Consider the following 27,217-nt stretch of genomic DNA (forward strand, 5'->3'; position numbering starts at 1 on the left):
CACGATGATGTTAATTCATATATAGATTAGATGAGTCGACTCCACCTTTGACGCTGGGAAGGGGGGGGGGCAGTGTCCTCCCACGCCCCCCCCCCCCAGTATCTCCACCCATGCACTGGCATCAAAGAAAACAAATTAGGGGCGGGGATACAGCAGGCTATTTTCATTGACCAAGGGCACAGCTATATTATCCTTGAATAAATAGCTGGTGTTTTATTTTGAGCATATATCGGAGTTCATCTTTCTAAACAATACATTTTTCCCTCTTTTTGTATTAAAATTTCAAGTCCAACAGTATTTATGTTTTGGTATATCTATTATTTTAAATGATCAAATTAGAACATAGCATTCAAATCTCTATCAATAACCTAATTTTTTTTTCTTTTTCTTTTTAAATCAGGGAAACCCTAGTGCCCCAAACGCATGCTTAGTGCAGTTAGAGCTGTGTTTTTAACTTCCTATATTCTTCTGCAATTATTTTCTATGCATGAAAACGAGAAATAGAATAACTATCTTTATGTACTGCACCAAGGGATTGGGTTCATGTCTACATTTACCAGAGATCTAAATTTCATTTATTCAAGGACTTTACATTTCAATATTATGTATAGGCCTACCACAGAAGGTTACTTTTACTTCAATGTCATTACATGATAAAGGAAAAATTAAATTACATTTTTTGTGATTTAAATCAGATTTAAAAAAAATTAAGCGATTTAAATTGGCGTACCCTGTATGTGGATATTTGGAAAAGTGAAAAATAAATTATACCGAATAGCAGCAGCAAAAAAAAAACTCTGGATGTCATTTGGTAACGCTATACCTTACAGATAAAGAGAGACTTTTTTCTTCGTCTATTTTTAACCACAGAATACTAACTGAAATCAAAACTGCATGTTAATGTCCAAGTTTCTGAGACGTACAGTTAGCATTCTACGGTTAAGAGCAAAAACTGGTTTGAATGACGGATTGAATAAAAGTTAATAAAACAGAGGTAAAAGCAATTAACTTTGTGTATCTCTCAGATACACATGTAAAAAAAACAACAGAGTATTAATAGGGGTCGAAATGGCCTTATGTCACAGCTTTTGCCACCTTGTCATTTCCACGATGACCTCTTCTGTTTACTGTTTTGTTCTTGTCACCATATTTTATAGGCTGTCAAAATAGTGCTGGAAATGCTTAATGAGAACAATTCTGTGCAGTCTCTATAAACTGGTTCTTTAGACACTCAACTAAATCAGGATAGAGAGAATTGTTCGTTGTTGTTGGCTAAAACAACGAACAATTCTCTCTATCCTGATTTAGTTGAGTGTGAAAAGAATAGGCTATAAAGTACTGAAAAAGTAGAAAAAAGAAACCATTATTTAGAACAGTTTTTTTTTTAGATTAAGATCACCCTTGGCTCTTAAGAAATTTGGCTGGTGCCTAAAATTTTTTTGACTTATCAACCTCCGCCCTAAATCAAGGCTAGGAAAATTATATCATGCTATCAAAAAAGAAATCACTGTTGGACATACAAACTGAAATTAACAAATGGTCAAAAAATATACAGTAGACACTCGTTGCTCTTGTGGTGATAGCAACGGATCCGGGTTGGAACTCCACCGTCGCCACAGTGGAGGTCAGCTGAAGTTGGTTTCCTGTGGTTCCCACCTTAAAAAAGTTTCGCCACAGACAGCAACAGGCGCACAACGATACAATTATTCAGCCATTACAATTCACTTATAGTTTAAGAAAATTGATGGCAGCACTACATAGACACAAACTTCACATTAGGTTCACAACACATTCCAACATATACAAATTCTTTAGAAGTTCCCAGAGGAATGTGGACAAGGTGCATGTGCAGTTTAGTGTAGTGGTAGTAGGTTCCAGCTAATCCAGCACTAGGGATGTAAAATTCTCGAAAATAATTTTTAGGAGAATATTCTCTGGAAAGACTATTTTATAAATAACTTGAGAATATTTTTAATTATTCATATAGAACATTATCTCCTGTTATTTATAATGTAAATACATATAACATCCTTGAAAATATTCTCTGGAAGGACTACTTTTACAAATTACTGGGGAATCCCAAAGCAGAATGTTTAGCACTGTTCTGCGACGAGCCCTCCACTGACTGGAGGTGTTCTGCGGTAAAAATCCCCATACATGTAATAGTGTTTTTTTTTCACTTTTTCTTAAAATTCTTCTAAATTGTTCTGCAATAGCGCTAATTGTTCTGTGACGTACGTCACAGATTTTGCCACATTCTGCTTTGGGGCTGGGGAATATTCTCGTTATTTATAAGCTTATTTATAATAGAATATTCTCCTAGATGAGAATATATTCTTCAGTTATTTATAATAGCGTAGTCCTTCCAGAGAGTATTCTCAAGAATATTTGTAATAACACACACTATAATAAATAACCTCTATAAAAATAACTTGAGAATAATTCTTATTTTCCATAAGAATATTCTCTGGTAATTTATAATGGTTATCCTTTGTGAGAATATTCTCTGTGTCCCAGTCAAGAAGACAGGGAATATAGAAGTTTGTAGCCCACAATATTAAAATTTAAAAGCACGAAAACAAAACCAACATGGCTGAACTGTGCAACTTGCAGAGAAACGCGAGTGATACAGAATTTTAAGTGTATGAAGAAAACAATAGTTCTGTATCTGCTTAGGATGAAGGTGATTATAAGAATAGTTTCCTTCGGCAGTCAAACTTTTACTAGACTCTCTACTCTTTTTTTTAAAGTGTTTTACTCTTTGAACTAATTTCTGAAAACTTACTTTTAAAATAACTTTTTAAAGGTTTATAAAATCTTCATAACCAGGGATGGGAATCGGTTAAAATTTCAAACTGGTTAATCAAAAAGTTTTAATCGATTAATCGATCAATTAATCAAATTTTAATTGAATATTTTTGTGACCATATAATATTGATATATAGATGCTATAAAAATATATTTTATTCATTTCACTTACAAAGTCGGTAAATTTAAACAGATATAGGAATAGGTTGAGAAATTAAGGCTGCCTGCTTCAAGCAATTCAATATGCTGAGCATAATTGCCAAAACCTAATTTCTTCACTTGGATCTTATCGTTTTTTTTTTAAAAATTGGTTATTTTTGGTTATTATTCACTGTTTTTGAAACTCTTTTAGACTATACTGTTGCTTGTTTTTCTAGAATACCCTCTTGAATAGTACTTATGAGGAGATGAGCCGATACTTCCAAGAATACAAAAAACGACTGTTTATAGTGACCACCATAAATTTTGTTTGTCTTCTAAAACTCTCATCAAACTCAATTTGAAACCGAAATCAGTTTTCATTGAACCTAATTTAATGAAATTAGATTCAAATATTTAATTCAAATACTAATTCAAATATTTTTAAATATGTGGTCACTTATCAAAAAATGTTCTGTATGGAACATGATTTATAAAACGTCTAATCAGTTTTTTGAAAAAACAAAGTTAATTCGCAAACTTTTAATGAAAATTTTAATCGAAACGATCGAGTCAATTAACTCAACTAAAATTTTTAACTGCGATTAACAATTGATTGATTAACCAGCTCAATTAATCGTACCAGCCTTATTTTCATATAAACAAACTTTTAAAATCTCTCACCATGAACAGAAGAATATTCTAAGTCTCAAACTAAAAATTGTCATTGGAGGTGGGGGGAGTGATTATGCCAAAAATTGCTTTGTTTTAAATGTTTCGGGCAATGATAACTGATTTATATTTTGTAATATAAACAAAATTAGTAAAAAATTTAAAAGAAAAATGAATATTCCCGATTATTTTTACATCCAGGAGAACATTCTCAGAATATTCTCGTTTTCTGAGAGAATATTCTAACCTTGCATCTCTATCCAGAACAAAGCAGACCAAGGTGTACCGTAGTAGTGGAAGTTAATTTGAAAAAGTTCATTTAAATAATATAAACTTCTACGCACAGACACACAGTTTGAAGAAAACTCACCTAAAAATGCAGGATTACAGGAATGGGGAGCAACTAGTGCACGGCCGGATTATGAAGTCTACTGTACGAATCATCTTGCCAATTGACGCTGGCCATTTGGCTAAATTTTGCTCCCCCCCCCCCCTTTGCCCAAAATGGAATTTTTCAGTTATTTGATTCAATAACAACAATTTATTACATTACGCTTGTGATATCATTTTGGGGACTAAAATGAAAGCAAGTATTTTTCTTTTCCAACTCAATTGTTTGGGAATAACATTTTCCCCCAAAAGTACGGATTTTTTAAAACCGCAGTCGAGATTCTAGAGTGTCCTGGAAAATCCAGGAGAATTTCCAGCTGTGTTATCATAGAACAAATAACAATTGCCAATAGTACTAAAATAAGAAATCTGAAATGATAATATTACAAGACGTTTACTCAAAAATCTTGTTCTATCACTAATTTTTTTACAGCCTATTATTATATTATATATATAACAAATCTAAACAACAACATGCACCACAAAGCTACATTTTAACCACATCTAACGGACACTGGTAAACAAATTCAAAGCAGATTTAGTCTCTTTCTGCGAGCGAGTCTTGCTAAAAACATTCCAAAATCGTAACGTCTCATCTCCGGCACCGGTGACTATCGATTCCCCATCGGGCGACATAGCCAGATACAGGACGCGATACGAATGTCCGGTCAGCTTGGCGACCTGGGTGAGCGACGGATATTTCCACACCAGAATCTGATTCTGAGAGTAACCGTGGGTACTGACGAGTTCGGAAGCATGCTTTGACCAGGCCAGGTTACAAACCTGAGATCCGGTGTCGATCCACTGCATCGGCTGGGCAGTCAGCGTGTTCCAGAAGCGGATGCATCTGTCTGCTGTGCCCCCGCCACTGGCTAGCAGACCATGGTGGTGAGGAGACCAGGCGATGGCCTTGACTGCCGCCAAATGTTCGGTGTAGGTCTGGATCGGAGTTTCGCTGCTCATGTTCCAGACAAATAGTTTGTTGTCATTGCCTCCAGAAGCCAGGTGCTGGTTGTCGGGCGACCACTTCAAACCACACACTTCTTGCCTGTGCCCAACCAGCTTACGTTCGGGGTGAATAGAAGGAGTGCGAATGTCCCGCTGAATAATGAAACGGTCTCTACTGCCAGATGACAATATATCGCCATTCCAAGCAAGAGCTCCGACACGAGCCGAATGTCCTTCCAGAACCGCCACACATTTATGGCCCGTAACGTCCCACACTTGCACGTAGCCTTTGTGAGTCCCCACGGACACCAGGTGACCACGCTCCGACCATGCAACCGAAGTGACTGTGTCACCATCCGGAGATAAGTCGCAAAGACGAGTGACTTGTGACGTGCACGCACTCCATAGGTAAACACAGGTTCCAAGTCCCACACTCAACACATTTGCAGATGACCAGTCGACCAAATTTAAATAGAAGTCATCCTGCAGTTCTGGGGCATCGAGAACTTTATAAGGTATCCTAGATATTTTCCTAGCTGCTTTTCTGGTTGATCTGAGAAGCTTCTGGCTTTTGCAACTGACTGGTGAGAGCGAATATGGTGACATAGCTTCATTCCCTATGGATTCGTTCTGAATCTTGTAATCAAACAAGTTTGGGTTCCGTCCCTGGATCAAACTCAGAGCTTTCCGTTCATCGGACTGGTCCTTGATGTCTTCGTATGCTGTGCCCAGCAACTCGTTCTTCAACAAGCAGGAGTATGCCAGGCTGTCTTTAGAGCAATCTGAACTGGTGGCATCCTTGGACTTCTTACCTTGACTAGTTTCCCTCTCCGTCTCTTGAAGAAGCGAAAAATTACGGAGCCAACGCCTCGATCTGCGACAAGGGATGAAGCGATCCCCCGGTGGCGACATGCATTCTTGATTGCTCTTGAATGGCGGACTCGAAGTGACGCTATTGAACTCCAGATCATTTTGCTGCCTGAACAAACGATTTGCATACTCTCGATTCATGACCCTTCCAAAGAAAGAGAGAGAGAAATCAATATCATAACAGATGCTAATACGGTAATTGTAGAACATAACACGATACTAAGTCTTAATAAATACCAAAGAGAAATATCATTTTTGATCATGTAAGTGAACTTTAAGAAGGTTGAATTTTTCATTTGTGCTAAGCGGATAGGAAAAAGGAAATTCAATCCGATTTCGGTCTAATGGCAATCTTGGGGACCAATAAAAAACCTTCATAAGCCGAGTGTCATAATAGGGTATGAATATAGCGCACACTGGTTTCAGATTCTGTGAATTGGTGCCATTACAGATTGGTTAAAAACTTGAATTTCAGTTTTTTTTTAAAATTCATAATGCAGCCAACTCTCAGAATATTTTGCCACCTGGCAGTCGAGTGGTTAGGGGACTAGCTTCTCACTGTGCAGGTGTGGGTTCGAATCCGGTTTGGGCGTGGATGTTAACTAACACTAACAAATTCCCTGGACGGATCATGCTGATCCCTTGGGAATATACGAGGATCACATTAATATTTAAAAAAAAAATCTCAAACCAGCATGCACTATGTGCATAGCCATAGCATGCTAGTCGAATTCGCTAATTGAGTTAGCTGGGATCTTTAAAGACTGAAGTTATAGGAAAGTGATGTTGAAAGGAATGATTTATATTGGTCTCGCAATATTTTGTGGTTTAGAAGTTCCTCAGAAGAATATGGGCAAATAAAAGGCCTCAAACTTTGTGTTTATGGAATTTCACAATTCAATAAAATAGAAAAATGTCGATAGGAACTGAGTTGATACATGTCTTCCATTCATGTTTGACTAGAGCACAGTTTCTCAAACTTCTAATTCCACATTGCCCCCTTCATCAGCAATTTTTTTCCTCACATCGCCCCTCAATTCAAGTGAACCCGTAGGATCCTATGTTAAGTCTGTAGCCTAGCTTCTATCGCCCTCTGGACCATTCCATTGCCCACTTCGGAAAACACTGAACTAGAGGGTGAACAACATCCTTTATCAACACTTTATTAAACACCTCAACGTTAGGGGAGACAACAATGTGCAGGCATGTGAATAACCAAGAGGGCGATTCAAAATATGAGGGACCAAATCAACGACTAAGTGCATGTACGAGCATGAAAGAAATCTAAAGAGTGAACTAGAGAGCATGGCGCTAGGTCAGTTCACATTAGGCTTACAGGGCATGATAAAAACAACCAAAACATTTATGTTTCACGGCCGAGGATGATGATGTTGGCAACATATATCCCTGTTTCAACATATCTTTAAACTGTGTAAAGACAGAAATGTGTTCTGTATATCGGGAAAAAAATAAACTGCAAAAGAGATAAAAGTTATGGGAAATATCTAGAGTACAGTTACATGGGATTTCGCCACCCTGTGCGGCAACAGCATATGCCGCGCACAGACAGCATTCATACACTATATCAAATTTCAACGCATCTCAAACAGCGAAATACACAGCATTTACTCAACATTACACGAAACAAAAACACATATAAAAGCATACTTCAAACCAATCCACATTATAAAAGACCATTAATTCACACATGTGTAGGAGATAGCCTAATTCAAGGAAAAATCATGTAATTCAAGCTCATGTTTCACTTACCTTATAACTCCTAGGATTTAAATGTACAAGGGAGGTTTAAAAAAAAAAAAGCACGCTTCAACCACGTTGTAATTTAAAGGGAAGCGCCTTAAAATAGAATGAGAGAGGGGTTATCCAAGTTGTTTTTTCCTAGAGGAAGGATTTCCGGGACCCTTCCGGATAAACACACACACCCGAGTTAAAAGGACTCCAATCAACAAAATGGCTTCAAGCTTGATCATTATCAGTTTAAAAGTCCTCTCTTTCCTTATCTAAAAATAAAAGCTTACTTAGTTTGCATAAAGTTAATCAGTTTTTGAATCATTGCCCCTAAGGAGATATTTCACACACGCACACACACCCCTCCACGATCTCTATGTCTTTACGTTATAAGGGGGGGAGATAGGCTTAACGGCGGAGCATCGCCATGATTACGTTTTCTTTCCAACCCTAAATGGACACGTTAGAGAAGAAAAAACTAGAGATGCGTTCATTTTTCTTTTAGTCTCAATCGGAGATAAAGAGAAGAAGAAGAAAAGATAAGCGTTGGTCTTTTTTACCTGTTCTTGGCATCAATGCATTCGAGCTTTTGTGGCCCAAGGATTTTATTCTTCTTCGAACGTGGCGTTTGTTTGTTGTTTGTGCATTAGCGGCGGGGGAGGGTGAAATTTTAGAGAATGGGAGAAGAGAGTCAAGCGACGCCGCTGTCGGTACGAGCCGTGCTGCCATCTGAAGTCTAAGTCTTGAACTAATAGCTATTTTTGAACGGTTCCTTTGATGAAAAATGCGAGTTTTTTTTATTTTATGGTTTTAAAAGTTTTATTTATTCCTTAAAAAAAAAAATTGCAAAAATTATCGTTATTCGTTTAATCGGTGAATATTTGAAATTTTCAGCATATTTTAGTCTTTTCGATTCGAAGTCAAAGTCGTTGATATAGTCAAAGCCGTCTTGTTGTTTGAAAAACAATTGCGGGAGTTTTCCCCGTCATGTCTGGATTCAACTGCATTTGTTCGGAACTGGCAGTTAAAATTTTTTTTTTTTTCTGATTTCTGTTTGAATTTAATTATTTATTTAGAAAATCAAAGTATATCGTTTTTCTTTATTGAACATATCCTATGTTATTGTAGTTTCTTAATTGAACATATCGTATGTTATTGTAGTTTCTTAATTGAACATATCGTATGTTATTGTAGTTTCTTAATTGAACATATCGTATGTTATTGTAGTTTCTTAATTGAACATATCGTATGTTATTGTAGTTTCTCATACAGCAGCAGTAGTCAGGGCCATAACTATATGCTTTGTCACCCGGGGCAAGTGGGCATTTTGGCACTCCCTTGTAATGTTGAAGGAGAGGTTTGAGAATAAGACTTGCGCCCCCTTTGGTCTAGAGCCCGGGGCACGAGACCCGCCTGCCCCCCCCCCCCCTAGTTGCGGCCCTGGCAGTTGTGCAAAATATTTTATAGAGCCTACATTTTTTTTTGCGAGGCCACTCTAACAGCCTCAAATATACCCGAACATTCTGAGGGCCGTACCTGAGATAAAAGTAAGAGGGGGACATGTGGGAGCCCGTGTCCCTCCCAAAAACGATAAAAAATTAAAATTATTTTTTAATATTTTTGTAAAAAAATGAAACTATTGATAAAAAATACGTATACTGTTGAATCCCGTTATAACGATTTCCAAGAGAATGGAGGAGAATCACTTCGTTATAAAAAAAATTCCAGGTTTTTGCAATGTTCCTATATAAACTTATCTGGGGATTATAAAGAAGTATTTCATTAAAACGCGATTTTTTTCGCTATAACGGTGTTCTTTAAAGAGGGATTCCGCTGCATCTGATATTTTTATATTTATACTATGAATATTTATTATATAAACTTATATTTCAATGTTTTTCCCTTTTATTTTACCCTTCCCCCCCCCCCCTCCGTTCATCTGTAATCCTTATTTTTATTTGACTAATTGGTAGCATTTCACATCTGTAATTGGGATTTCTAGTTTCATGCTGTGGTGTGTGTTTAAAAATAAATAAATAATAAACATTCGTCGTGCCTTCCCCCAGCGTCGCATTAACGCATGGGCCCACCAGGACACAGCCCGGTGGAGATAAAACTCAGATAATTATATAGTCGGAGATCCAATTCAAAGGCGACAAACGTAAGTCCGTTGGGCTTCAGAAAAATCACTTTGCTCGGAGGGTCGATGATGTTCTCAATGCTACCGTCTTGAGTACATCATGGGCAACTCAATCTTAACTTTTTCCCCTCCAAAGGTTGATCCTGAGGACAGCCCTGTCATGGGTAGATATACGGGTGTGGTCATTGCCCCTCCCCCAGCGTCAAAGTTGGAGTCGACTAATGTGTATATATATGAATTGACATCATCATCGTGACACCCCCAGCAATAATGACCGTGCCCCACCCCAGACTTTTAAATCTATCTCCGCCTATGGGCTCTCTGGACTCTACCAAGCCAAAAGTGCTTGTCTGCCTATCCAGGGCAGTAGTGTGCTTTCTCATTGCCCCGGGCGGACTTTTCCTTGAGGCCGCTCTTGAAAGGGTTATTGCAGTGGCGGATTAAAGTCGGTTGAGGCCCCGAGCGCGAAAGAAAATAATGGGCCCTTAAATTATAAAAAGTGTGAAGTTTGGATTTTTCGGGGACCTTTAGAAGTCGGGACCCCGGGCCCGGTGTGCCCTCCGTTAAATCCGTCTCTGGGTTATTATTATGCAAAACAAATGTAAAAACTTATGTGGGGCTCCCATTGAGCTTGGTGCCCAGGGGCTATCCCCTGTTACGGGCCCCATCCTAGTTACGGCCCTGTATCTATCCTATTTCTTATATACTTTCAAAAATCGTTGTAAAATAATTCACGAGCCCCCCCCTCCCCTCCTCTCCCCTCCCCTCCCTATGCACATGAGGTCCCAGACGTGGGCTCATATGCAAAGACTTCGCACTAATTTTTGCTAATCAGAAATGTATTGAAACGTCATTGAAAGACCGAGCCTTGCCCGGTTTTGCCCCACGCGTTATGACGGCAATGATTTTACTGAACATTACCTATGCAATTCCAGCTGGAAGAAGAAAAAGAAAAACCACAATTTTGCAGTGCTGCCATCTTCAGGCTGAGAAAGAAATCACCAATCGGAGAAAAAAGAATTGATATAACTAAGGAAAATCGTGCGAGTATATATATATTCTTATCATCAAGGGCGTAGCCAGGGGGGGGGGGGACTTGGGGGTCTGCCCCCCCCCCCCGAAATGTGAGAAAATGACCGAAAAAAGGGAAAAATATGGCCAAATCCATTGTTCTGTCACTTTGGTCCCCCCCCGAAATGAAAGTGGTCCCCCCCCGAACGAAATTTCTGGCTACGCCCCTGCTTATCATTCATTATCTTTAAGCACTATATGAACAAATATTGCCATATAAATTTCATAAAGTTGAATTGGCGTTCTCGACAATGGTGTAAAGTTGTTGAAAAAATTGGAATGGCTCGGAAATACTAAAGGGGGGGGGGATTTTTCGATGGACATAATGATTTTGGCAAAAATTGCTGGGGCTTGGGCTTATAGGGTCCCATACAAGTTCAGACCTATAGTTTCCTGTCGTAATCCTACATTTGACCCTATGAGAAAGCGGTCTGCATGGCCCATGAACGAAACTTACATGGTTCCTGCCAATGGGAATGGGTAAATATTGTTATTATTAATTTATTTACTATAGAAGAGTACTTTCAAAAATGTTGCATTGGATTTTTCATCATTCTTTCGCCCATGGTGGGAATTTCACTGCGTTGCATTGCACTCTTTTTTCTTTTTCATACCCTGTTTCTGACGAGGTGTGCCTTGTCAGAATTGTGTTTAACCTCTTAAGCGGGTTTTAAAATTCCACTGGTTCACATTATAACTGACACACTGGAAATCGCTAAACTCTCTCCAAAATATGTCACACCTTTTTTCAAGACGACTATTTTTTCAGATTTTGTGCAGCTGAAAGTACTCCCCCCCCCCCCCAACTTTAAGAATATTGAAAAGAAAAAAAAACCGAGGAAGAGAAATACTCTGACTTTTTCTTATTTTATATATATTGTAAGCATATTCCTATACCACTCCGAACATACTGACGCAAACGAGTTCGAAACAATCTATGTTCCGGTCGACCTTGGATGGTATGAATGGATCACGTGTTCAACATTTGGAAGACTGATAAAACACATGTGTGTATATATTAATGTATATGTTTTAAAGCAATAATGCGTGTAAATAGTGTCTTAATACAATAACCTCGATAGCATCAAATTCCTGTTCGCGGTATGTTAATGGTGCTACCCGAGGTATAAAGTAAGCGCTGCAATAGTAGTAGTAATTTTTTGTTCTGTTATAATTGTAATACAATGTAAATTGTTTTTGTGAAGTGAATTGTTGACCTCGGGGGCCAATGTAAATTGTTTTTGTGAAGTGAATTGTTAACCTCGGGGGCCAATGGTGCTCCCGGGGGTAGAATGTACAGTCGAATCCCATTATAGCGAACTCCAAAAGACCGGAGAATCACTCCGTTATAACGAAATTTCGTTATGAAGGAATTTCAGGTTGTTTGCATTGCTCCTATGTAAACTTATTTGAGGGATTATAAAAGTGTTCGTTAAAACGAGATTTACGCTGCAACGGTATTCGATAAAACGGGATTCGAGTGTATATATATTTATAAATGGAGTTTTTTTAAATTGAGAAAATAAGTGCTCCCCCGTATGGAACCCCCGTATGGCGAATCACATTCGCCGGGCCGGGGTAAGTAACTCATACCACTCCGAAGGGAAAGGGAAAAACAACGTCTGTTTCCTTCTGTTATCAAACTGTTAACAAGAGCCGACTCTACACACTGGCAATTGATGTGATACGAAAACATGTTTGAAAAGGGGCGGGGGGGGGCGGGGACACGTCGCAGTGTATGGTCTCGTCATTGCCGAAATAAAAATTCAAGATAGGCGAGATATCTCGTCAATGCCGTTGTAAGGATTTAAGAAGCCCGATCGTTCACGTATATATGTGTCTCAAAGGGGCCAAGTATTAAGTAGTATTAAGTAAGCAAATTTTTAGCCATTTTTGATTCCCCCCGTCAACAAAATTTCGTCATTAGCTCTGCCCCTATTAATCCTAACTCATATTTTCATAAAGGGTGGTTGATGACGTTATCCAAACCCCCCCCCCCCCATCGATGATGACGTAATACTTGAACGGCCCCAAAGGACAAATATTCTGCCAACTTTCTTTCGAATAAGAAGTGAAGAAACTGGCAATTTACCGAATGATTCTACGAATGCTTCAATTTTTAGAAGAAAAAAAATTGTTGATAGGTGCCCGATATATTATATTTATCGGAAAAAATTCAAGACCTATAACACATAAAAACCGTGTTATTCATACAACACATTCAATTGATTCATAAGGGGCCGTTCAAGTATTACGTAAGCTATTTTTTAGCCATTTTTGACCCTCCCCCCCTTATCAGAAAGGGTGGTTGATGACGTAAGCATTATGCAAACCCCCCACTCCCCTCTTGTCATCAAAAGTCAGCAAATCGGAACCCCCCCCCCCCACCCCATCGATGATGACGTAATACTTGAACGGCCCCTAAGTGCTAGATTTGAAAAGGAAATAGTCTTTTACGTAATTTTGAGAATTTTATTCTTCCATCTAAAACAAATACGTATACACTTTTATATATGAAAGAAAGGGGGGAAAAAAACACAACGATAAAAAAAACAAACAAAAAAGATCATTATAATCATCGTTCGACATACGTACAAAAAAAAAAATGAAGCAATGGGGGGAAAAAAAACGCAGCAGCACAAAATTGAATTTAAAAAAAAAAAATCATAATAAATTATAAATTATTCGTAATACTAAGAATAACAATAACAAAAAGCGCATCTCATTTATATAATAATAATGAATCTCTGTCGATTTTTTTTTTTATGGCACAATGAAAAAGAAAAATATATATGGATTGTTGAAATCAAACGGACAAAATAATTGATATTTAGCTTTGTCTATGCTTAATTTCAACAACCCTTATAACCACTGGGATCTCTTGCGATGCTTCTTGTATCCATACGTATTTTTAGTTTGCAATTGTTATTATTCCGATAAAAATGTCCGTTTTTCTTTTTTCTAAACGTAAAATGAGGGAGTTAAAATGCCTTTCAGCTCATTACCCTAACCAAAACCATCATGTTAATCTTTTTACGGTGAAGTTAAGAACACAATTACACTGTGTCCCAATGGGTATCGTTACCTTTCTGTAGAGCAGGCATCTTCAACCCGTTGCTCGCGAGCACCGCGGTGACTCCCTGAAACATCCGATGTTCGTGTCCGATTTCGTGCTCGCTTGATCATTGGACTTGATCATTGCCCAATTATACACGCTGTACAAATTGTATTCAAGGAATGAAATTATTCCCATTTCATGCATTCCTATGTCAAACTTGCCGTAAGGGTGCTCTTCTTTTGATGGTACCTACAAGCAGTGCTCGCGAATAGGAAAAGGTTGAAGATCTCTGCCGTAGAGAGACAGAAATATCACGAGTTTTGCGTCGTAGACGTGCGTATCTATCTGTAGCGCGAGGAGTCCGCGTTATTGTCTGGCAAATTAAGACTAGGCTGACCATATTTCTTCGAGCAAAATACGAGAAATCACCATTTGTCACCAAAAATCATGTCGAAGGTAAGTAAAGTTGCCAATTATTATTGCTGAAAGTCATCAATCACAAGAAAATAAAGCACTTCCAATAATCGCAGTGGATTCAAATGAATTCCACGAAAAAGAAAAAGAGTTTAACGTGACAAACATGTTAGATGAATGCTGATTATTAAGGTGATCATATGATTCGTATTTTATTTTATTTCCGTAATTTTAGACACTATAATTTTTTCGTACAAACATCTCCGAATTTTTTGCGTATCTTCACCCAAGCTTATACATGAATTTTTATTCTTCGCTGAAATTAACTTTTTTAAGATTCTTTTTATCACTTATAAATTATGTTTTGATAATTACGACTATAAATATTCTCATAGGCGTAAAGTTATTCTGAATATTGGAAGGGCTCAAAACTATTGGGGAGTGGTCAGGGTCCTAACTAACACAATATTTCCATTGGTATTATGGAAATGATGGCAAATATTGAGGGGGGGGGGCTAGGGAGCACAGGGCCGGCTATAAGTTTAGGCCTCCGTAAATATTCGCAGATGTCAGATTTTTTTTTCTTCTTTTCATGAAATCCACTGCGATTTACAGTGGCATTTAATTTCCCGCCATTGGTGATTGTTCATTGATATTTAGCGTTAACTGGCAACTCTATGTTTGGTGATGTTTTTGGCAGTAATTATAATGATGTCCTATATTTTCCTATATACTGTATTTAGGATCTGTTTCATTCATTGCAATGGTAGTAAATGAAAATGATTCCGTGGACCACGGGTTGGGAGACACTGCCGTACAGTTTGAAGACGATTCTAAACGAATTACTAACATTTCCGTGCTGTAATCGGGGTTCGAACTGGGAACTGTTGAACGGAAGTTTGTGCTTCGTCCATTCAGTTAAGGTTGATTACTGAGGTTAAATTATTATTGTTCTCAAGCAGTGGAACCTCCATAACGGACCTTCCTTGTGAGCAGACAAAATTTTCGATCCCATAGTGACCATTATCAAGAGTTTTCACTGCATTGTGATTGATTTAATTCAAGGGTGTTCAACCTTTATGAGACCACTTCAATGATTTGAAAGCGGACCACTCAATTAAGAGATCTGCAAATGTGCGGCGACGCCACTTGAGTGATCTGTAATTTTGCCGAAGATACTCCAGAACTATGCTGCGGTGATCCAAATATGCCACGGGTCATTCGAGTGATCTGGGAATATGTTACGGACCACTCAAGTGATGTGGAACTGCACAGCGGGTCACTTAAGCGATCATGAAATGTGACACGGAATTTTAAAAAATTAGGTTTGAGGCCACGGGCCACATTTACCCCGCGGGACATGGGTTGTGTGAGCATGCATGATTAAACTAATAACTTTATACACTGAAAATTTCTGAGTTTTTTGTGTCAGAAAATTTTATGCCTCATGAGCATTACGTGAAAGTTCAAGAGTATTATGTATATATAATTTATATATCTCCAATATAAACACCAGCGACTTCGTGCGTGGATGAGCGATTTCACAAAGTGATTGGGAACTAATTTTGCCGACCATCCGGAAAAAAGGTAACGATTGTGCTTATGTTAAATGAGATCCTCTAACTCAATTAACACTCTACACTAAAATACAAAATAATCAAAAAAATGTTTTAAATAAGAAACTCGCATCGTAAGGTTCATGTTCATTCACAGCATGTGTTGCGTTCGGACTGGCCACCTATATAGATATTATATTGAAGAAAAAAAAAAGACGGAAAACACACATACAACACATACATATACACAGAAACATGGACATATGACATCAAGATAACAAATGACTGAGTAAGAACGGTTCGCGTTCACGATGACTTCATTAACGTTTTTTTTTTTGAGTGTCTCTCGTTCACATCAGCAACGGAACAATTACGTGCACACTGGTTTTTTTTTTGTGCTTCTTCTTCGTGTGTACTTTGTGAAGGTTATCACTATCAGTCACTCTTGAGTATTGTACTGAAAGGGTTCGGCCCGCGTCGCCGGTGATTCAGCGGCAGCACTCCCTTGAAGTCTGGAAAACAAAATAAGCGCAACAAAAAAGTTTAGTCTATTCGAATATGGAGAACTTTCTTTTTGAGATTATTCAAGAAGTCAATTTACAACAGGGGGCGCACAACCTTTTCAGTCCGCGGGACATTTGAGCGGCATTTTTTGCCGCTCGCTGGCCAGAAAACTGTGTGCATGGGGGTGATCATAAGACCCGTATTTTACGGGATATTCCAGCAATTTCGGCGATCTAAAATGTTTTTTTTTTATTATAAAATGTCCCGTTTTTTTCAACGAGGAATGCTTGGATTTTTATTCTTCTCTGAAATCAAGAAATAAGATTATTTTTATTACTTACAGATTATATTAGGATAATTATGACTCTATCATAATTAATTTAGACATATATTTGTCAAACAAATACGCTCTGATGTGAATTATTTTTTAATCTATTGCAACTTGCAGGAGCCCTCTATTTCCGGTCATTTTGGACGACTTTTTAGCAGCCAACTATACAAACTTTTGACAATTTTATTGGTTCGAAACTTTTATAATTAGTAACTTTATTTGACTCTGACAAATTCTTTTGGCTGTTATTGGCAATTTTTATTGTTCTTAGCATGTTTTTGTCTATAATTTGCGATGTATCGTACGGATTCCGATATCTTGCAGTTTATCGAGGAGATAATTACGATCAGCCTAGGTTTTGATCATATTGTTACTTTTTTACCGGAACAGCTTTCGTGGGCCGGAGGTTGTGCACCCCCCCCCCCCCGATCTACAGTACATTCCTCGATACAACGAAAAATTAATCAATCATTACACTTAACTCATAGTTAGAAAAACTGGTGGCAGATGGCAGCACTACACATAACAAGCACTACACATAACAAGCACTACACATCAGGTTTCACTACACATACACGCAAATTCCAACATGTACCAATTCGTTAGAGGTTCTGCAAAGGAATATAGATGAGTTGCATGTGTGGTTTAGTAGTAGTAGTAGTACATACCTCGAGTGATGCCCGTACAGACAAGCCACTCATCCATCGTGATTTTCTGGTTGTTGTTCTCGTCGCAAAACCTCGGAAGGTTCCTCCAGCATTTACGGAGTCGCCTCTTGGTTTTGGCCTCCTTGTTGAAAGACCTCCATTCTTTCTTGAAGGCTTTCCATTCCCTCTTGTCCAATAACTGAAACGAAATATGTATTTACATGGACATTGAAGATTGAAGCATCGGCTACACCCTTACTTCACATGTCGGAGAGATATCGAAATATCATTATACACATACACATCTGAGACTGCTCGGAATTTCTTTAGAATCAATATTTCAGCGAGTGCGTTGGCCCAAGTCGATAAGATGCTCACCTGCAATACTAAAGGATGTCTAGAGGGATCTACGAGTTCGATACTCAGTTCGTTCTTGTCAGAAACTTTCATAACGTAACAGAAACGGTGATACGACCACAGAAAAACATTGGTACCGCACGGAGTCTGACATCTATGGGTTAGCGCACCAACCTCTCGGTGAGTAGAAAAAAGACTGCCATTCGGAATCGGCACTAAATTGTTGGTCCTGGTCTAATTAGCCCTCGTGTGCCGAAAATGACCGTTGAGCGACAAAAATGATCGGAATATTCAAGCTTTAAATGTCGATATAGAACTCACCATGTTCACGTTGGAATCAATTGAGGCGAATTTCCATCTTGCTGCTTTCTCTGGGGTGGGTATTTCGGCCTGGAAGTTACTGTTTTATTGAGAAGAGAAAGAAAAAAACGTGTTATAAAATCATAAAAAAATTTATCAATACGCGGTTTAAAAAAATAATTAAGTTAGTTAATTAATTTCATTGATAATTAATAAATTATATATAGAAGCAAATCATCTCGCTTCGATGTGTGTCACCTCATATGTGACTGTTACTATTTAATTGCTTGGTCGTTTTTAATCAGAAAACCTTGATAAAATCGTTACCTGGTAGATTTATTTTTGGCATCTTCGGCCATTTCTTTGATGAAAGATTCGACAAGGTCGTCCAGAAACTCTTGCTTCCTGTGCACTGAACATCCTAGAGGAAAAGTAAAAATTGGTGACGTAATATTTTTCTGTTTCGTAACATCCAAACTAAGATATTTCGTCAGGGAAAATAGACAAAAATCATTAGCCATCCTTCAGTCATCAATCAGTCTGGACATTTTGATTGACTAAATGTATGGGCGATAGATCGAAATCTATCGACTCATTTGGAACGTCTTGGCCTCGCAAAGGCCCGGATTCCAACCATCGCTGGCATGAAAATTGGAAATAGACTAAAAAACGGAAATGATATTGATTCACCATAACTTTTTTTTTTGTGCGTTGTGAACAAAAAGAGTCATTATGACTCTGTAGTGTGTCCAATCAACCGAAATATTATATTATGCTTCTGGGCTGTCACGTCATGATTTGGCATCTCTACGTCCAGAAATTGCCCATTGGTATTGTTATTAAAATCGTCTGGTTGTTGAACCTCCAAAAATTCTGCCACAGATATTGAAAAAACGTCAGAACGTAAATATTCTAAAATTGAATATACAGGGTGTCTGGATAAAGGTATCCAGAGGTAATAGGGCTTATAGTGGGAAGAACCACCTATGAGATTAATTATAAAATTTTAGTTGCATTCAAGAGAGAAAATACGTAATCAAGTTTATTTGCAGGTTAATGAAGTAATTTGAGCACCATTAGTGAATCTAAGGCCACAACTATGGGGAACAGGCCGAACAGAGACTGGACACCGGACCAGAAGAAGTGCACATTTTAGCCATTAACCCTAGAGTTTCCTCAAAGTATGCGTCACCAACCTATGTCGGGGGCTTCGCGATGAGCTGGAGATATTGATTTGTGTGCCTGTTTACGCTTCGAAGTGGTTTTTTTATAGGTGAAAATATCTAATATGTATACGATTTTGGGGATAGTATAAGCCATGAATGCGAACCGCGGGTGAAAAAAGTTTGAGAAGGAGAGTTAACCTCTCTCCTTTCAACATACCTTTAGCCCGGACAAACTGTATTTCATTGAAAGTCGGCCATGAAAATTCAAGACAATAATCATTAAGTGTGTGTGTGTTGTGTGTCATGATCAGGAAAAAAAAAACCAACTTAGAAACACGTGTACCAATCAGTTGGGAAATCCTTCTTCTTGTGTGTGAGAAAACTAGCCGATATTTTCACGTCATTCTCGATGCGGTAAATGAATATAAGCGTCTTATCTTTGAAGCCGTTAGCATGGATGAGATATTGCGCAAAGTACCACGCGGAACTCGCAATCATAAGAAATGTCTTCGTAATCTTTCTTACAAGTAATAAAATATATCTAGCGATGAATATTTCACGGCAAGAAGAAATATTTCATCCCGAGAAAATAATATTCATAACTTCCACGATGCAAAAGCGTAAAACTTCAATTCCTTGAAATGGATTCTGTGGGGGGAAAAAAAAAATCGAAAATCCATTTCGAAAACGGTCGGGAGACGAGATGATACCTCAACGCGTATTCGTGCTTGAAGCAATAAAACTAATGGCCATTCACGATATTGTGATAACAATTCCGATATTACCGATGTGGCACTCTTACGACATTCGGTTCATTTCCCCCCGGGACATCGCAAAACAGATCCATATCGGTTGAGATTTCGACTGGTATTCTCAGCTCGTTCTTGAAGGGTCAGCACGTTTAAATAGGGTTACCAGACGTCCTAGTGTATGAGGGCATGTCCTCATGTTTTATATCATTTTAAGCATCGGCGTACGTTTTTGAAATTTCTCCCGTTTGTACTAATTTTCAATGTTCCGGAAGACAGTCCGAAAACAGCTCTGGAAGAAAGAAACCACAGCCTTCATCTTGAGAATACGATTGTTTTCTCAGCAGCAGCTGATGAAGTTCATCGAGAAGGAGTTGCTCAACACCATCACGGTCTCAACAGCATCATGGGCAATCGGACAAGTTAATGTTTTCGGACCCCCCGTCTACCCTATTCTATTTGGCTGGAAATGCAAACATAACAGTACACGCACTTTTAAAAATCACAATTCACCAGATCTCATTATCATCGAGTCACTTCCAATGGCGTTGGAGATGTTGGTGCTTAAGTAAGCACCCAAATTATCTTGTAACACTGTGCTGAGCACCCTCAGAATTCATACAAATCTAAATTTCCTTAAAGGTTAGGCGGAGAAAACGCACGAGTTTAAAACATTTCCGATGCCCCGAGATATATATGTAAATAGAAAATAACTCTCAAATATGTAAATAGAAAGATATTTCAAAAATGGAAGTACGATTGCACCAAAATATGATTACAAATGTACCTGAATTATTGTAAATAAATGTTAATATAGTAACTTAATAAATAGCAAAAAAATATTTATAATATATATTAATAATCACAATTTGTCGAATTGGCCCTGATAAGATTCCTTTGAATAAACACCAGCTTTGAGCATTGTTTTCGGTTTTCTTGGGAGTAATAGGAGAAATGTGAATGATCCTGGGATTTTCGAGTCTCAAATAAGTAAAAGATACTGAGAAAAATTGGGATGAAAATATGATGTTGTACACAGAGTGTCTAGAAGACATTTGATTGTAGAAATAATATGATATGTAAAATAGAAAAAAAAATTGGTGGCATACAAAGTTTTTATAGATGATGATACGGGGAAGGAACAATCCTGCATCGTCATGGATACTATCAGTGAGCATTTTAAACTCTGTAAGCATTTGGGTGCGAGGTTTGAGAAATGTAAACAAAAAATGTCATAAATCTACATAAAAGTCATGGCTCAAATAGCACATTTGCACCTGTAGATGGTGAAGACTGGATAAGGAAGGTATGTAATGTGAATCGCAGCGTGATACCTCAACAAACCAAGGATGATTCGAGATTCCAGAGGATGAAACAGCAATGAATGCTTGATTTGTAGATAAAAAATAAATATCCCCGATAACAGAAAAAAAAAACCAAAAAAAAACAACGATCCTCTATTGGCTGGAAAACCGCTATAGTACTTTGTTGGTATAGTGGCGCCATCTATTTTAAACATATATAACTAATGTTGCTAAGTGCGCGCATGCGTATTCATTTCAAAGTTCCGGAATCCGGTAATCCTAGTTCAATACATCGTGGTTACTATGAAAATTTGTGCACAACAACAACGACAAAATTGTTAAATACAATATTTAAAATTTACCTGTCTTTGATAACGTTGCACATAAATTTCCACGCATCAAAGGCAAAGTGCGTAATTTTCTTTCCTTCGTGGTTATATTACCATTGTTGGGTTTTTTTCACCTCCCCAGACCGAAAGATTTCTTCTACCCGATTGCAATTACCGAGAATAATCGGTGGCAATGAATGAGGATATCACTCATTCCCTCCGTACGCAATTGTCAACACTACCGAAATCCGATTAGATATGCAATGTGCGTACTTACGTCGCGTGTGCGGTACGGGGCTATGAAAGGAAAGGAAAAAAAAAAAAAGTAAATTAAAAATAAATAAATTCCATAGAAATTTTTTTCCCCTTGTGTGGTTATTCTTTTTCTTTTTAACAGGCAAGTGATACCACATAATATTCTCCAGAGATAGTTAATGTACAGTGTGTGTGAGAGAGAAATGGGGACTGTGGGAACGAGTAAGATGATGAGCAGGCGCCAGTCTGTCCAATGTCTGCCCACTTCCCTTCTATCTCTTCCCAACATATGAGAAGTCTGGCAGACGTCGGGATCGGACCGGGGTCAAAGGTTCGAAACGAACCTGTTATCTATAAAACGACAAGAGTTGATTTAATCGATAAAGCATACGTTTTCTTCATTAACCCGAGAGAGAGAGAGAGAGAGATATAAGCATACTCATCAAATAACTTGCAACACCCAAAGAATCTGAACGACATCTGAGCTGTCAGTATCTGCAATTGATCGAATTTCAACAGGGAGTAACGACACCTCAGACCACAGCTGTAGGTTCTACAAGGGAAAAACTCTGCTGCACATCGTGACATAATCGGTGTGCACGTACAATTTATAAGCTCCCAGACAAACGGTTTCTACAAAAATGGTGTCACTCTCCGCTGCGTACGCAAAGTACAGACAACTGGGCAAGATGGGTAGATAAAACCAATCACGGATGTTCAATCTTCCACCATGTTCTTTCGTATCATTTTATAACAAACTTTGTTCGTGACGTACACACAGTATGTAACTTTCTCTTATTTGAATTATTTTCCCAAGGCCAAATTCGTGATTTACAAATTTTGTCAAAGAACCTATCAATTCATACTGATGTAGGAAAAATACAGGACCCTTCAGCGCATAACTCGCGGGCTATGTGTGGCACCTCAAAGTTCTTTGCAGTGGCTAACTGACGAAAAGTCTACATAGTTGCAGAATTTATAGAAATGCTGGGAGAAGAACCACAATCGAAAAATGTATTGCATAACTAGTGAAAGAAGTAATATTTCTCTTAATTACCTTCAGAAAATATTTCACAACTAATGAAAGAAAGAAATTCAGAATTATTTAAAAAAATTTCTAGAATTACTGAAAGAAATAATTTCAGAGTTATTGGAAGAAATAATTTTAAAATTATTGAAAGAAATAATTTTAAAATTATTCAAGCTTTTCTAAAAGCTTTCAATGAACAATATCTCGTCGAATATTGCACTTCGGCTCAGAAGAGACAGGGCAACAATTTTCTGACTGGAAATTAGAAGACCGTATAAAATATTAAATTTTGTATCTCGGTACATATATAGCCCTTAGTAAGGCCGGTATTACACTATAAAAGTTTGATAAAAGTCCCATTATAAAACTTGAAAAAGGCAGCCGCTTGCATTTTCTAGAATGTAACCAATAACCTTATTGGTTAAATTTTTCAGGTTTTATAAAAGGGATTTTATCAAACTTTTATAGTGTAATACCGGCCTAAAATAAATGACATACGGTATCTAAAATGGCTGTATTATTTTAGATACTTTTTCCGATTGGAAGTATTTTTCTGTAAGCAACGCTTCAATAATTAAAGGGGTGCATGAGGACTTAACTTTACATCCTGTATATACAGTTAAGTGCAGTAGAACTTTGTAAATTCGAATTTTGGATAATTCGAACTTTTACGAACTCCCCTCGAGTTTTTTTACCTGATATAATGTTGAAATTTCTTGTTTAATTCGAAATTTTTTTCGAATTTTTAGGATTATTCGAGGCTGGGGGGAGAAAAGATCATGATTTTTGTATGAGCAAATTTTTAGTTTGGAAAATTTCTACAAGAAGTCGGGGACTTTGATTTTCTCGATCACGTTGTTAAAAACAAATAAAAGTTTGAAGATTCTGTTTTTCGCTACTCCTATATAATACCCATTTTAATATTGTTCAGCTGGAGTGTATCCAGAATATGTACCACTTACTCTGAATCTTCAAGAGTATGGAAAGTTCAGATCGTGATACGTTAATGAAAGTATATTTCTTTGGTAGCACATAAGAATGATAAGAAAAATTTGGGAAACAGTTTCGTAATTGATGATCGTGAGCTGTTTCCGTAAATTTGGCTTTGAACACGGTCAAGAAATTCTGTAGCAACGCTGATTCCAGAGCAGTGGAATAATGTAGCAGTAATATTATAATTATAAATTATGAAAATTTTGGAAACAGTTTCATAACTGATAATAAAATTTTAATAATTGATAATAAAATTTTAATAATTGATAATAAAATGTTAATAATTGATAATAAAATTTTAATAATTGATAATAAAATTTTAATAATTGATAATTGTTATCATATGTGAATGTGGATGATTACGTTGCAGTTTGTGGTCATTTTACTGATCCAGAATAGATTAATTGGATAATTCGAATTTTTGAAAAATTCGAACTTTTTTCCAATGACTTTGAACTTCGAATCAACCAAGTTCGACTAAATTAGATAGTTTTTCGCACCAGTATGAATTGATAGGTTCTTTGAAGAACAGTGGAAGAAATATAAGGTGGAAACGACACGCGCTATTTAATTCATGTGCCCATAGATGCGCGCACATTACGTTTGAAATAGAATAAATCATCTTTGTAAATACATTTGTAATTTATTCCACAAGTAATAACAGCATTTATGTTATGACTATGTACATTTATCTCCTACTGACTATTAATGCTACTCCGAATATTATATTTTGTCTCACTGGGAAGCGGAATTGTTCCGCGACAGTCGTAGGTGGTCATGATAACACGGAAGTCATGCTACCACACAATCACGGATTTTCTGATAATCCTTCTCGGATAACTCGGGAAGAAAAAAGATAACTTATTATATATCTCTCGCTCTTGATGCACCACAATGTTATATGATCTCCTATTCATCTCTACAAGCTACTGCTTCCAGCAGATACGATACCAATAAGAAAATCACATCCTGTGGACTCGGTTCTTATCAAATCTATTCTCCCCATCAGTTATATTATCATTATTATTATCATTTTTGTTTCGTTCGGGAACTTATCGCTTTCTCCGAATATTATCGTTATATATATATATAGTTGCTGCTCCCATTCACACTCATTTCCATTGAAAAAAAAACCGCGGAGAATGTTCTCTTCTTGAGATTATTACGAGGCCGGATCTCTGCAGCTACAATGCCTCATAAATGGGTAACGTGTGTAGAAATAGATCCGTTATGTGCGGTTAGAATATTCTAACCTAAGTATGGTAACAAGGGAAAAAATTCTGAATATTTCATGTTTGGTTTTTAGCCAGTGATAGATGGTTTCCATCTGACAAGTTTTGTTTTAGATAAAAATAGAAAGAAACTCGTGGCTTTTTGTCTGCAAAGAGACAACCGAGGCATTTACGGTTATATTCTCAACTACCGACGTTCCGACAAACCGAAATTCCAACGCAGAAATTTCGACTGCCCGAAATTCTGACTAGTCTGAATCCCAACGTTATCGAAGAAGCCAGACAAGCTAAAGTCCCGACACTATCGGAATCCGGACTAGCCTAAGCTCCGATACATGAAAAATCAAGACAAGGAAAAATACCTACGGTGCCGCGTGTATTACGGCCACCCTTACCAAATAAAAGGGCCCGGTGCAGAAATAATTGTGTGTGTGTGTGGGAGGGGGATCTTCGTGATACGAATATACTGTATGATGTTCGATAATTCCTTATACGAATATTATTTAGATTTTCATGAAAATTTTCAAAACTGAAGCGCGCACATATAATGCTGTTATATATTTTTATGCTAAGACACTGTTTTGAAATCATAAAAGGTCCCGATTATACTAGAGCTAACGTGGACTGAACCTCGAATAGCCAAAAACACGGATAAGGGATCATTCAAGTATTACGTCAGCAATGGGGGGGGAGGGGGTTTCGGATTTGCTGACTTTTGATGGGAAGGGTGGTTTGAAGGTTGCTTACGTCATCAACCACCCCTTTTTTAAGATATGAAATATTCTAAGCTGCTGACGAAATTTTGCTGACAGGGGGGGGGGGATCAGTGTTTTGCTGACAAGGGGAGGGAGGGGGTTAAAAATGGCTGAAAATCTGCTTACGTAATACTTGAATGGCCCCTAATACAAAATATTTCAAGGTGAAAGAAATACATACTTGGAGAAGTAAATGGTGGAAATCACGATTGCGCAAAGATCATTTTAAATTATGATACAATGCGATAAAAATATAGAACTAATAAATAATGATGTCTCTCAAGAACGTCATGGGTTGCCCGGACGAAGTGATGTTCTGAGGGCCCTCTACATACCTGGAAGTAACAGCACCCATTTACACGATTATTCTAGAAAAGTAGAGCTAAATATTATTATCACGGAGGTTTCCTGGAAGTGAACGGATAAGCCCATTCAGACACCCTTCCCCCTCCTGCTTTAGTCTATTTTTAAATGTCTTCTGAACCACCTTGCACCTGCACATGACAAGAAAGCGTCTGGCTGCATGTTGCGGCGGTTGTAAGCGTTTTGTACGCTATATTAATACACACACATACATGCCATTGAATTCATTTTATAGCTGGGGGGTCCCCTTCTAGATAACCCAAAACTATGTTGATTGAGGTCTTACTTTATTGAATTATTATGAATCATTCAATAATTGGGTTTTCGGACATTTGTCAGAATTTTGATATGGTTGGAATTTTTGTCTTGTCAGGATTTCAGCAGGGACTTTTGTTTCATCAGGATATCGCTTCTCAGCCTTTTTGCTAAGATCAGGATTTCGGTAGGGTCGGGATTTTTGTCTTGTCAGGAGTTTGGTGGGTTTGGAATTTTGTATTGTCAGGATATTGCACCTCGTCTTTCTGGGTGGGGTCGGGATATTTTTGTCTTGTCAGGATTCCGGTAGGGTTGTGATTTTTATCTTGTCAACATTTTAGTAGGGTCGGGACTTTTGTCTCAGCATGATATCGCTTCTCGGCCTTTTGGCTAAGATCAGGATTTTGGTAGGGTAGGGTTTTTTGTATTGTCAGGAGCTTGGTAGAGAGAGGTTTTTAGTATTTTTGAATTGTCATGAGTGATGGTTTGTATTGTTAGGATATTGCTTCTTAGTTTTCTGGGTGGGGATCAGGATTTTGTCTTGTCAATATTTCGGTAGGTCGGGATTTTTGTCTTGTCACGATTTCAGTAAGGTAGGAATTTTTGTCTTGTTAGTATTTCGGTATAGTGGGGATTGCGGGAACTGACGTATCTCGACTCATACCTAACTGAGGTTTACCGGGACCCCACAGGTTGATCAGAAAACGTTCTCTTGAGAATCTACATCATAGGCCACCATCTGAGAACTTTTGAAATATTATATAACATATTCCACATCCAGCTCAGTTGCTTTAAACTTTGAAGAATTTCTCCACAGAGCCAAGTCGGCGACA

At 37.7% G+C, this 27,217-nt stretch overlaps 2 protein-coding genes across 4 annotated transcripts in view; both read right to left on the minus strand.

The window, feature by feature from the left end:
* Positions 1-4,383: 4,383 nt before the first annotated feature.
* Positions 4,384-8,235, minus strand: fzr (fizzy and cell division cycle 20 related). Of its 2 annotated transcripts, none has more exons than XM_089235732.1 (2): positions 8,136-8,235; positions 4,384-5,971 (listed from the first exon to the last, which is right to left on the minus strand). In XM_089235732.1, exon 2 carries the CDS (start codon positions 5,965-5,967, stop codon positions 4,513-4,515), a length of 1,455 nt encoding a protein of 484 aa, XP_089091858.1. In that variant the 5' UTR covers positions 5,968-5,971; positions 8,136-8,235; the 3' UTR covers positions 4,384-4,512. The 2 variants fall into 2 exon arrangements, with proteins under 2 accessions (XP_089091858.1, XP_089091859.1); XM_089235733.1 differs by having other exon boundaries at positions 7,597-8,153.
* A 5,009-nt stretch (positions 8,236-13,244) lies between these two features.
* Positions 13,245-27,217, minus strand: part of LOC149082224 (SPARC-related modular calcium-binding protein 1-like) — a 110,395-nt gene continuing 96,422 nt past the window's right edge. For both annotated transcript variants that reach the window (XM_089235735.1, XM_089235734.1), the window contains exons 10-13: positions 18,281-18,374; positions 17,975-18,053; positions 17,318-17,495; positions 13,245-16,326 (exon numbers count right to left, since the gene is read on the minus strand). In XM_089235735.1, coding sequence (XP_089091861.1) covers positions 16,250-16,326; positions 17,318-17,495; positions 17,975-18,053; positions 18,281-18,374 — 428 coding nt within the window. In that variant the 3' untranslated portion in view covers positions 13,245-16,249. The remainder of the gene's footprint in view (positions 16,327-17,317; positions 17,496-17,974; positions 18,054-18,280; positions 18,375-27,217) is intronic.

This window comes from Pholcus phalangioides, unplaced genomic scaffold, assembly GCF_987345545.1.
Source record: "Pholcus phalangioides strain wild (caught in Gottingen) unplaced genomic scaffold, Ppha-v1.0 ptg000009l_1, whole genome shotgun sequence".
Lineage (NCBI taxonomy): Eukaryota > Metazoa > Arthropoda > Arachnida > Araneae > Pholcidae > Pholcus > Pholcus phalangioides.